Source organism: Oncorhynchus mykiss, chromosome 17 (assembly GCF_057628025.1).
Source record: "Oncorhynchus mykiss isolate SJ-2025 chromosome 17, ASM5762802v1, whole genome shotgun sequence".
NCBI lineage: Eukaryota > Metazoa > Chordata > Actinopteri > Salmoniformes > Salmonidae > Oncorhynchus > Oncorhynchus mykiss.
The window spans coordinates 60,089,386-60,101,567 of record NC_143038.1 but is presented as its reverse complement, the minus strand read 5'-3'; the positions used below and the strand labels follow the sequence as shown (position 1 = coordinate 60,101,567).

At 45.8% G+C, this 12,182-nt stretch overlaps 1 protein-coding gene across 5 annotated transcripts in view; it reads left to right on the top strand.

Annotated features, from left to right (window-relative positions):
* The window catches only part of LOC110494603 (E3 ubiquitin-protein ligase PDZRN3-B), a 562,549-nt gene extending 554,605 nt beyond the window's left edge, over nucleotides 1-7,944 (top strand). For all 5 annotated transcript variants that reach the window (XM_090206180.1, XM_090206179.1, XM_021569817.3 and 2 more), the window contains 5 exons: nucleotides 1,873-1,971; nucleotides 2,290-2,352; nucleotides 2,459-2,560; nucleotides 2,709-2,825; nucleotides 3,134-7,944. In XM_090206180.1, coding sequence (XP_090062306.1) covers nucleotides 1,873-1,971; nucleotides 2,290-2,352; nucleotides 2,459-2,560; nucleotides 2,709-2,825; nucleotides 3,134-4,684 — 1,932 coding nt within the window. In that variant the 3' untranslated portion in view covers nucleotides 4,685-7,944. The remainder of the gene's footprint in view (nucleotides 1-1,872; nucleotides 1,972-2,289; nucleotides 2,353-2,458; nucleotides 2,561-2,708; nucleotides 2,826-3,133) is intronic.
* Nucleotides 7,945-12,182: the final 4,238 nt, after the last annotated feature.

The window sequence follows — 12,182 nt, the reverse complement described above, 5'->3', positions numbered from 1 at the left end:
GCCTTCTTCACGACGCTGTCTGTGTGGGTGGACCAATTCAGTTTGTCCGTGATGTGTACGCCGAGGAACTTAAAACCGTGAAGCAGCAAACTTTGTGGAAATTAATATTTGTGTAATTCTCAAAACTTTTGGCCACGACTGTACACAGCCCATCTGTAAATAGTACACCCAACTACCTCATCCCCAAATTGTTATTTATTTTTTTGCTCTTTTGCACCCCAGTATCTTTACTTGCACATCATCACCTGCACATCTATCACTCCAGTGTTAATGCTAAATTGTAATTGTTTCGCCACTATGGCCTATTTTTTATCTCCGTAATCTTACTACATTTGGACACACTGTACATAGATTTTTCTGTTGTGTTATTGACTGTACGTTTGTTTATTCCATGTGTAACTCTGTGTTGTTGAATGTGTCAAACTGCTTTGCTTTATCTTGGCCAGGTCGCAGTTGTAAATGAGAACTTGTTCTCAACTGGCCTACCTGGTTAAATAAAGGTGAAATAACAAAATAAAAAATAAAATAACTAATGCCCATTCTCCCAATATATCGCTGTTTTTGATGACCTGTGCCCATTCTAGTCCCGTAACGACACTTGGGTATGTAGGCCAGACAGGAATCGAGTGACTTGTTTGCTCCATAGTACTGCAGATGCGAAATGGTGACATCATTACTTATTTTGTGACAATGCCTAATGTTTCTTTGCATTGGAGGGGGGCGCTCAAAAAGGCTTATGCACTGAGGAGAATTACTGTAGATGGCACTGATAATAGGAATCAGAGTGATTTACAATGGTGGGATGAAGACTCCAAGGTCTCTGGGTGCTCCTCCTCTGACCACTGCTCCCCCTTCTCTCCTCCCCACTAGTGTAGTACATTAATAACCTATCACCAACATGAAGCCAGAGAGCGGAGAGAGAGGTGAAGTTCATGCTGTCCAAGCCAAGGACAGATGCACAGCAGACAGACCTGCTCTGGCCCTGTCATAGACCCAAAGTCTATCTGGTGAAGCCTTCCAGCTCAGAGCCACTGATCTCAATGCTGTGGACAGTGACAAAGGATCCAGTGGACTACCTCTGTTGGACCTTAGTTTAGTCCATGGCGGATGTTCTCCCTGTCTTCCTTTCTACTGCAGTACTATAAGATGCGTCGGTTGATACTCTGAGTTGTTATGAAGGGTTTCTGTCTCAGTCCCCTCTGGCCTGGTATTTATAGGTGCTTTCACTGTAATGCTGGTGCTAAAACATTTGCATAATGATGTTATGCTACATTTAAACGGCTTATGATGTAGTTCCACAACAGAGGTGTGAATGAGGTCTGGCCATCAGTTCAGATGAAAGGTCATTTTAAAGGGATATTGTACTGTAACAGGAAAATAATACACTTTACTCTTTGTTTGTGTGTTTATGGAAATCCTTCAATTGTTTTGTTTAAACCCTGTCTGAAACCACAGAGTATTATGCATGTTCTGTTTTGGAGATTAGGGGGGATTTCAATAGTCAGCTGCCGTGGTAGAGAACAGTTGCGTTGGGCGGTTAACCCTCTCTACCCCCCTGACCCTGAGGCATAGGACAGCTAGTATCAGGGTCTGTATCTCACAGATTACAGGTGTTGACTAGTGACAAATGGGATACTGCTCAGCTGCAAACCAGTGGATCATCGTTCATCCTGTCACTGTCGCCAAGAGATACAGGGCATCGTCTTGAAGGAGCCATTATTGTGATGGATGGATCATTTTGTGTTCATGGACCTATGTTGAACTCAATATACTGCTGGGTGTATAATAAAACAACAGCAACCATGGAACTCCACTCCACACATTGAGAGAGAGATCTGTGATTTAAATGTTTTTGTTTTTGCCTTGTTGCAGGAAGTGGATTTGTACAGAACCAACATCCAGGACAAGCTTGGTTTGACTGTCTGCTACAGGACTGATGATGAGGACGAGACTGGGATCTATGTCAGTGAGGTATGTAGCACATCTGCAGGCATGGCCAGATACAGACATCATTTTTTGAAAGAAAAGAGACAAGCCCTTTCCCCTTGGTTCCCCCTCCCTGGTATACTGTTGTCACGGTTAGGATGTAAAGAAGAAGCAGGAATAATGGGTGCTGGTTGGATAGAACTTCAAGTATCATCTTATGGTCACTAAAGTAACAGACAGTACACCTCTGAATTAAGAATATCAAAACCTGCAGATAAGAACTGTATTTTCTTTATGCTGTGTCTTTCCTCTGTGACTGAAAGTCTGCTTGAAATGAAAACATGCTCTGCGTTATTTCTTTAGATTGACCCAAACAGCATCGCTGCAAAGGATGGCAGGATCAGAGAGGGAGATAGAATTATCCAGGTAAGGATGGACATTCTCAATACTTACAAGGAACTTTATAATAATATATTGTGCATGACCATTTCGGAGCCCCGCTCTGATTCCATTCCTCTACTTCTCCATTTAGATCAATGGAATTGAGATCCAGAACCGAGAGGATGCTGTGGCTTTGTTGACCAGTGAGGAGAATCAGAATGTGTGCCTACTGGTAGCCAGACCAGAGATCCAGGTAATCTCACCACCCACCTCCTAGACCCCTCTCTAGTACTAGGCATGTATAAACTCTATTAATTAGTATGTTTCCTGAGTTGTACTGTAGCCTTAATTGGAAGAGACTAACATCCTCCTCCATGTCCCTCCTGTCCCCTGTGTCCTAGCTGGATGAGGGTTGGATGGATGACGACAGGAATGACTTCCTGGATGACCTCCACATGGACATGCTGGAGCAGCAGCACCACCAGGCCATGCAGTTCACCGCCAGCATTCTGCAGCAGGTACGGTACAGCAGCCAGCATAGAGCCCCTCAGCACTGTAGACACACACAGTACACACAGCGTGAGTCAACAAGATGGCTCGATCAATCATAGATTCACATATGCTCACCTGCATGTTGCTGAAGATGAGCCAATTCCATACAGGGTAACATATGCTCAGTTGCCATAATGGCCCACAGTACTCTACATACTGAAATGTAGTAGCAGTGATGTGGGTAGGTTCACATAGTCAATGATAAGTACAGAGAAAACTAATAATGTGTGTTAAAAGGTGATTAAATTATTAATCCTATTGTCTGGTGTTGCAGAAGAAGCATGAGGAGGATGGTGGAACAACGGACACAGCCACCCTGTTGTCCAACCACCACGAGAAGGATAGTGGTGTTGGCCGTACCGACGATAGCACGCGCACCGATGAGAGCACACGCAACGACGAGAGCTCTGAGCAGGAGAACCTGGGGGATGACCAGACTACAGCCTCCAACACACTGGGCAGCTGCAGCCGCAGGAAGCTGACCTACAGCCAGGACACCCTGGGCAGCACTGAACTGCCTTTCAGCAGTGAGTCCTTCATCTCTGCAGACTACGACCATGCTGACTTCCTGGGTATCCCTGCCGATGAGTGTGAGCGCTTCCGAGAGCTCCTAGAGCTGAAGTGCCAGGTGAGGAGCGTGGGGGGCCCCCATGGCCTGTACTGCCAGAGTGCCAGGGCCGGAAGGGCCGAAGAGGGGGTGGACAAGGAGCTGGAGCTGCTGAACGAGGAGCTGCACAGCATTGAGCTTGAATGCCTCAACATCGTCCGGGCCCACAAGATGCAGCAGCTAAGGGAGCAGTACCGCGAGTCGTGGATGCTGCACAACAGCGGCTTCCGCAACTACAACACCAGCATCGATGCGCGCCGCCACGAGCTCTCTGACATTAACGAACTGCCCGAGAAGTCGGACAAGGACAGCTCCAGCGCCTACAACACTGGAGAGAGCTGCCGCAGCACCCCCCTCACCCTGGAGCTGTCCCCAGACAACTCCCTCCGAAGGGGGGAAGAGAACCAGGGCGAGGCCGGGGCCTACAGCAGCGCAGAGCTCAACAACAGGATCCTCAAGCCCCTGCTGTCTCCTGTCCAAGAGGCCGATGGCCCCAGCAGAATCAGGCCCTCCTCCTCTAAGGAGTCTGAGTGTGACCTGCAGGCGGAGGAGAAGGAGCGTAAGCTGGGAGAGTCTACTCACAAGCTGGCCCAGCCCCGCTCCCTGTACAAACACGCCCACATCCCGGCCCATGCCCAGCACTACCAGAGCTACATGCAGCTGATCCAGCAGAAGTCTGCCGTGGAGTATGCCCAGAGCCAAATGAGCCTGGTCAGTCTGGTCAGCCGCGGTGACCCTGTGACCCCCAGAGACATGCTGGAGCCCAAGAAGGAGTGGAAGGTGAAGATCCGCAGCGATGGCACACGCTACATCACCAAGAGGCCCATCAGGGACAAGCTGCTGAAGGAGCGCGCCCTGCGTATCCGCGAGGAGCGCAGCGGCATGACCACAGACGACGACGCCATCAGCGAGCTGAAGATCGGGCGGTACTGGAGCAAGGAGGAGAGGAAGCAGCACGCGGTGCGCGCCAAGGAGCAGAAACAGCGCCGCGAGTTCATGAAGCAGAGCCGCGCCGACTGCCTGAAGGAACAGGCCAGCCTGGATGACGACAAGAAGGAGCCCAATATCATTGAGCTGAGCCACAAAAAGATGATGAAAAAGAGGAACAAGAAAATCTTTGACAATTGGATGACTATCCAGGAACTTTTGACCCACGGTGCTAAGTCGCCTGACGGCACGCGAGTGTACAACTCCCTCCTGTCTGTCACCACAGTATAGGAGGCAGACAGGACAGGCCAGGCCTGGGGTGTAATGTACTGTAAATAGGACACTACCGATTGGGGTACAGATTTCTGCCTCGTTCAATGTGGCAACATTTTGTAAATATTAAACAGGTAAAGTCTTTCTGAAGGACCTTTTGGCCCCTGCGGCGGTTGAGAGATACTTTACAAAGTGTTCCATGGATGGACTTTGAAGATGATTATTGACAGGATAATACTGTTTTCAAATGCTTTCAATAACTTTCCCACTGGGCACATTTCCCACTGGGCATTTTGGCTCAACGTAATTTCATTGAAATGATGTGGAAACGACGTTGACTCAACCAGTGTGTGCCCAGTGAGTTTCTACCTTTGTTCTGTGTGTCAAGACCGTTTGTCAAGTAAAGAGCAGCCAACATTTACACATTTTTTAAAATTTTTATTACGTTTTTAACAAGTATCTCTTATCAGTATTTTACTGTTATACACTATACAGTGCCTTCGGAAAGTATTCAGACCCATTGACATTTTGTTACGTTACAGCTTTATTCTAAAATGTATTAAATCATTTTTCCCTCATCAATCTACACCCCATAACAACACAGCAAAAACAGGTGTTTAGAAATGTTTGCTAATTTATAAAATAAAAACAACAGAAATATCACATTTACATAAGTAATCAGACCCTTTACTCAGTACTTTGTTGAAGCACCTTTGGGAGCGATTACAGCCTCGAGTCTTCTTGGATATGATGATGCAAGTTTGGCACACCTGTATTTGGGGAGTTCTTCCCATTCTTCTCTGCAAATCCTTTCAAGTTATGTCAGGTTGGATGGGGACCGTTGCTGCACAGCTATTTTCAGGTCTCTCCAGAGATGTTCGATTGGGTTCAAGTCCGGGCTCTGGCTGGGCCACTCAAGGACATTCAGAGACTTGTCCCAAAGTTACTCCTGCATTTCCCTGGCTGTGTGCTTAGGGTCATTGTTCTGTTCGAAGGTGAACCATCGCCCCAGTCTGAGGTCCTGAATGCTCTGGAGAAGGTTTTCATCAAGGATCTCTATGTACTTTGCTCCGTTCAGCTTTGCCTCAAACCTGACTAGTCTCCCAGTCCCTGAAAAACATCCCCACACTATGATGCTGCCACCACAATCCTTCACCGTAGAGATGGTGCCAGGTTTCCTCCAGACGTGATGCTTGGCATTCAGGCCAAAGAGTTCAATCTTGGTTGCATCAGACCAGAGAATCTTGTTTCTCATGGTCTGAGAGTCTTTATGTGCCTTTTGGCAAACTCTAAGCGGGCTGTCATGTGCCTTTTACTGAGGAGTGGCTTCCGACTGGCCACTCTACCAACAAGGCCTGATTGGTGGAGTGCTGCAGATATGGCTGTCCTTCTGGAAGGTTCTCCCATCTCCACAGGGGAACTCTGGAGCTCTGTCAGAGTGACCATTGGGTTCTTGGTCACCTCCCTGACCAAGGCCCTTCTCCCCTGATTGCTCAGTTTGGCCAGGCAGCCAGCTCTAGGAAGAGTCTTGCTGGTTCCAAACTTCTTCCAATTAAGAATTATGGAGGCCACGGTTTTCTTGGGGAACTTCAATGCTGCAGAAATGTTTTGATACCCTTCCCCAGCTCTGTGCCTCAACACAATCCTGTCTTGGAGCTCTAGGGACAGTTCCTTCGACCTCATGGCTTGGTTTTTGTCTGACATGCACTGTCAACTGTGGGACCTTATATAGCCAGGTGTGTGCCTTTCCAAATCATGTTCATTCAATTGAATTTACCACAGGTATACTTCAATCAAGTTGTACAAACGTCAATGGAAACAGGATGAACCTGAGCTCAATTTTGAGACTTATAGCAAAGTGTCTGAATGCTTATGTAAATAAGGTATTTATGTTTTTTTCTCGCTTTGTCATTATGGGGTATTCTGTGTAGATTGCTGAGGATTATATATTTTTTAATACATTTTAGAATAAGGCTGTAACGTAACAAAATATGGAAAAAGTCATCTGAATTGTTTCCGAAGTCACTGTGTATGCAAAAGTATGGGGACACCCTTTCAAATTAGTGGATTCGGCTATATCAGCCACACCCGTTGCTGACAGGTGTATAAAATTGAGCACACAGCCATGCAATCTCTATAGACAAACATTGGCAGGACAATGGCCCATACTGAAGAGCTCAGTGATTTTCGACGTGGCACAGTCATAGGATGCCACCTTTACATCAAGCCAGTTTATCACATTTCTGCCCTGCTAGAGCTGCCCCGGTCAACTGTAAATGCTGTGATAATGAAGTGGAAACGTCTAGGAGCAACAACGGCTCAGCCGTGAAGTGGAAGGCCACACAAGCTCACGGAACAGCACCGCCGAGTCACTTTCCCTTCCCCAACTTAGTTCCAGTGAAGGGAATCTTAACACAACAGCATATTTTGACATTCTAGATGATTCTGTGCTTCCAACTTTGTGGCAAGTTTGGGGAAGGCCTTTTCCTGTTTCAGCATGACAAAGCCCCCGTGCACAAAGCGAGGTCCATAAAGAAATGGTTTGTCAAGATCGGTGTGGAAGAACTTGACTGACCTGCACAGAGCCCTGACCTCAACCAAATCGAACACCTTTAGGAGGAATTGGAACACTGACTGCGAGCCAGGCCTAATCGCCCAACATCAGTGCCTGACCTCACTAATGCTCTTATGGCTGAATGGAAGCAAGTCCCCGCAGCAATGTTCCAACATCTAGTGGAAAACCTTCCCAGAAGAGTGGAGGCTGTTATAGCAGCAACTCCATATTAATGCCCAAGATTTTAGAATGAGATGTTCGACAAGCAGGTGTCCACATACTTTTGGGAATGTAGTGTACATAACTTCTGCTTATTGAAAGAAATACATAAATATTTAGCTTCAAGGTCAGCACATAATCCGCAAAATACTTTTGTAAATGTAACTCAACCTCAGTTTTTTTTTATAAACAAAACACTTTTTAGTTATTGAAGATCTCGATGGGTGCTGTTTTTAAAAAGTTATACAACAAGTGGGTATCATCTGTTACATATTCTACCTTCAAGAAGTGATATTGTGTATGTATCAGGATAGAGGTAAACTGTCACGCATTTTTTTAAATCAAAATCTTTCTGTTATTTCTGTTGAAGCACATTGTAGTCGCCTTACCTTCGTAGGACTACAAATGACACAGCTTAACAAATCCTTACTTAGCCACCCAATTTGATGTCTTGTCAAATGAGAGAAATAATAAATTATTGTTTTATATTTGATGAGCGTTCAAACACTGGTGTGGGATTTTTAATTGACCTACTGAGTCAGTGTGGGTAGATGGCAGGTGAGTAAAGGAGAGAAGAACTCTTATACAGCATCAGCCTACTGTATATGCTTTGAAGATGCCTTAGTAAATTTCTGATGTGCTATGGGAAATAGTACCCTACACTCAAAATTCAGGATTTCAATACAAAATGAAAGATTTTATGGAGTATTAGCAAACATACAATAGCCTGACAATTCATGGCATTGTTCTTTTCAGCTACTGACTATAATCTCAGCTGAGGTCCATAATAAGGCTAAACTCCCTCACCATCCCAGACAGATGAGGGCCATTTGGTTGAACAGAGGAGGAAGGATACTGACTAGGGTCTCAATTTGTTTATTTATTTTTTTAACCTTTATTTGACTAGGCAAGTCAGTTAAGAACCAATTCTTATGTACAATGACGGCCTAGGAACAGTGGGTTAACTGCCATGTTCAGGGGCTGAATGACAGATTTTTGCCTTGACAGCTTGGGGATTCAATGTAGCAACCTTTCGGTTACTGGCCTAATGCTCTAACCACTAGGCTACCTGCCAAATGAGTAAGAATTGCAAAGAACTATAAGGACTTTTTTATTTATTCCCGTTTTCATACTTTTCCTCAGTTTAAATACAGCTGAACTATTGGCCAAAAGGCAATGTTGTCCTGCCACTGCACTGCTGTTATGCCCCCAGTCTAACAACACCCTATTACTAATAATAGTCATGGTGTGGATTGAACCTGCCGTCGGAGATGTCCTGCACTTGTCCACAGACTGCTGAGCAGATTCAGAGGAAGAGATGATATTTGATTTGAAAGAATTGTACTACAGTCCTTATGTGCTTATAGGGATGCAAGCCAACTCATCCCTCATTGAAATGTCATTAACCAATATCGGCAAGGGGGATTTGTCCTCGTTACTGAATCACCATTGTCTAGGGGGGCATAAAGTCTGAGGAATTATAGCTGAGTGGTGTCCACACTTGACTGACCACTCCACCCAGGAGCCACTGACTGACTGACCCACGCTGACCCCCATCTACCCCACACTTCTCCCCCACAGACTGACAACTCCACCCAGGAGCCACTGACTGACACACGCTGACCCCCATCTACCCCACACTTCTCCCCCACAGACTGACAACTCTACCCAGGGGCCACTGACTGACCCACCCTGACCCCTATCTCCCCCACAGACTGACCACTCCACCCAGGGGCCACTGACTGACCCCCATCTCCCCCACACTTCTCCCCCACAGACTGAACGCTCCACCCAGAGGCCAGTGACTGACTCACCCTGACCCCTATCTCCCCCACACTTCTCCACTACACTTCTCACACACAATTCTCACAGAAATAACCCAACTCCCAGAGAAGTTAACAGAGTCTCTTGAGTTACCACTGTCAATTAGAAAACAGAACAGAGGCGTATGAAATGTGTCAGTGCATGGATGATATACAACTTTACAATAATACATCTGTCTATCAGAGATTATTTGGTCTGTAAAATACCTTTGACCGTCACAGACCAGTGATAGATTAAGATACTGGAGAAATATTCGGTGTTGATACAGACACCAAAGTCATGCCTGTGGACACTGATCTGACTCTGTGTACTTGTCTATCCATGTCTCCATGAGCCTTATTGTCACACTGTCTTGGATGTTTGAGTGCATCTCAGTGCGCCACTGGTTGGTGTCTATGTCCCAGACTGCATCACTTAAGGGGGATGATTATGAAGATAAGAGTAGCCTAGGGAGCAGGCTCAGGTACTTCCTCTATGCCTACTGGAATGTAATGGATTGCTCCTCCTTAAGCCTCAGAGAGCCCAAGCTCTATGATTTATGTCTGGGTACAAGGCTGTGTACACACTCCTTTAATGGGAGATAACAATTTGGCATGCAAGGCAAACAAAAAGCTCTTACAATCAATTCTGGGCCGCCCCCTCTTGATGCAGGGAGATTATTCCATCACACACTTGGCTTTGTTGCCACTGTGTTTTTATGTTTTTTTTCTTCAGAATTAATGAAAGTGTTCCGTTATTCATTTGTTGGTTGTCCTCCTCTGTTTGAGCTGGAGAACTGCTCGCTCTGTTCCGTTTAAATGGCAGCGAAGAGAAAGGCTGACATTCCAATGTAATCATCCATTAAGTGATAAGGCTGGTGCTCTATTGCCTGGCTGGCTGGTGGTGCTGCTGAGGCTGCTGTTTAAATTCTTCAGGGTGAGAGGAATAGTCTTACTGAACCAACGGCAGTTAGACCAGAGTATACATACTGGAGTTTCTGGTGGCCATTTTGGTCTGACTATTTATTTACTTACTGCAGGTGGATATAAGACTATGAAAATGCTATGGCCATTTTCTTAATTCCTTACTACTAACTAAAGAATGGGTGCGTTTTGTTATGTGGTTTTATATTGAGTATGATATCCCTCTATTTATCTGAACAGTCTAAATATTTGATTAATAAAAATGGAAATTGTAACACAATAAAAACAATAACGAGGCTATATGGGAGTACCAAGTCAATGTGCAGGGGTACGAGGTAGTTGAGGTAATTGAGGTAATACAGTACAGTATGTATTCTGTGTGAGTGTGTGTTGAATAATAATGTTCAATAAGTGCACAGTTATAAACTCAGCAAAAAAAGAAACACCCTCTCACTGTCAACGGTGTTTATTTTCAGCAAACTTAACATGTGTAAATATTTGTGTGAAAATAACAAGATTCAACAACTGAGACAAACTGAACAAGTTCCACAGACATGTGACTAACAGAAATGGAATAATGTGTCCCTGGGGGGGGGGGGTCAAAATCAAAGTAACAGTCAGTATCTGGTGTGGCCACCAGCTTCATTAAGTTCTGCAGTGCATCTCCTCCTCATGGACTGCACCAGACTTGCCAGTTCTTGATGCGAGATGTAACCCCGCTCTTCCACCAAGGCACCTGCAAGTTCCTGGACATTTCTGGGGGGGAATGTCCCTAGCCCTCACCCTCCGATCCAACAGGTCCCAGACGTGCTCAATGGGATTGAGATCCGGGCTCTTTGCTGGCCATGGCAGAACACTGACATTGGCCAGCGAAATCACACACAGAACGAGCAGTATGGCTGGTGGCATTGTCATGCTGGACGGTCATGTCTAGATGAGCCTGCAGGAAGGGTACCACATGAGGGAGGAGGATGTCTTCCCTGTAACGCTCAGCGTTGAGATTGTCTGCAATGACAAGCTCAGTCCAATGATGCTGTGACACACGGCCCCAGACCATGACGGACCCTCCACCTCCAAATCGATCCCGCTCCAGAGTACAGGCCTCGGTGTAATGCTCATTTCTTCGACGATCAACGTGAATCCGACTATCACCCCTGGTGAGACAAAACCGCAACTTGTCAGTGAAGAGCACTTTTTGACAGTCCTGTCTGGTCCAGCTACGGTGGGTTTGTGCCCATAGGCGACCTGTGCCTGTCCTGCAGGTGTGATGTACCAATCCTATGCAGGTGTTGTTACACGTGGTCTGCCACTGCGAGGACGATCAGCTGTCCGTCCTGTCTCCCTGTAACGCTTTCCAGGCGTCTCACAGTATGGACATTGCAATTTATTGCCCTGGCCACATCTGCAGTCCTCATGCCCCCTCGCAGCATGCCTAGGGCACATTCACGCAGATTAGCAGGGACCCTGGGCATCTTTCTTTTGGTGTTTTCCAGAGTCAGTAGAAAGGCCTCTTTGGTGTCCTAAGTTTTCATAACTGTGACCTTAATTGCCTACCGTTTGTAAGCTGTTAGTGTCTTAACGACCATTCCACAGATGCATGTTCATTCATTGTTTATGGTTCATTGAACAAGCATGGGAAACAGTGTTTAAACCCTTTACAATGAAGATCTGTGAGGTTATTTGGATTTTTACGAATTATCTTTGAAAACAGGGTCCTGAAAAAGGGACATTTCTTTTTTTGCTGAGTTTAGGTGCTGTTTATTTCACTTTATCTGAGTTGAGTTCCTTTGCTGAAACAATGTGACCTAAATGAATTGCATATTTTGCAGTTGGTGCTGGCCTTCGGGGGAAGCACAGGGATTGGTAGTAAGCAAAAAGAAACAAGAATTTAGCAGGTGGAGAAAAGCGTATTAGCTGATCCCGAGTGTTGGATTAAAAACAACAAGCTGCTTGATACATGCTGCAAGGAATGCTGTCTGACCCACTTTTCTGTTATTTACATCAAAACACAAAGGTG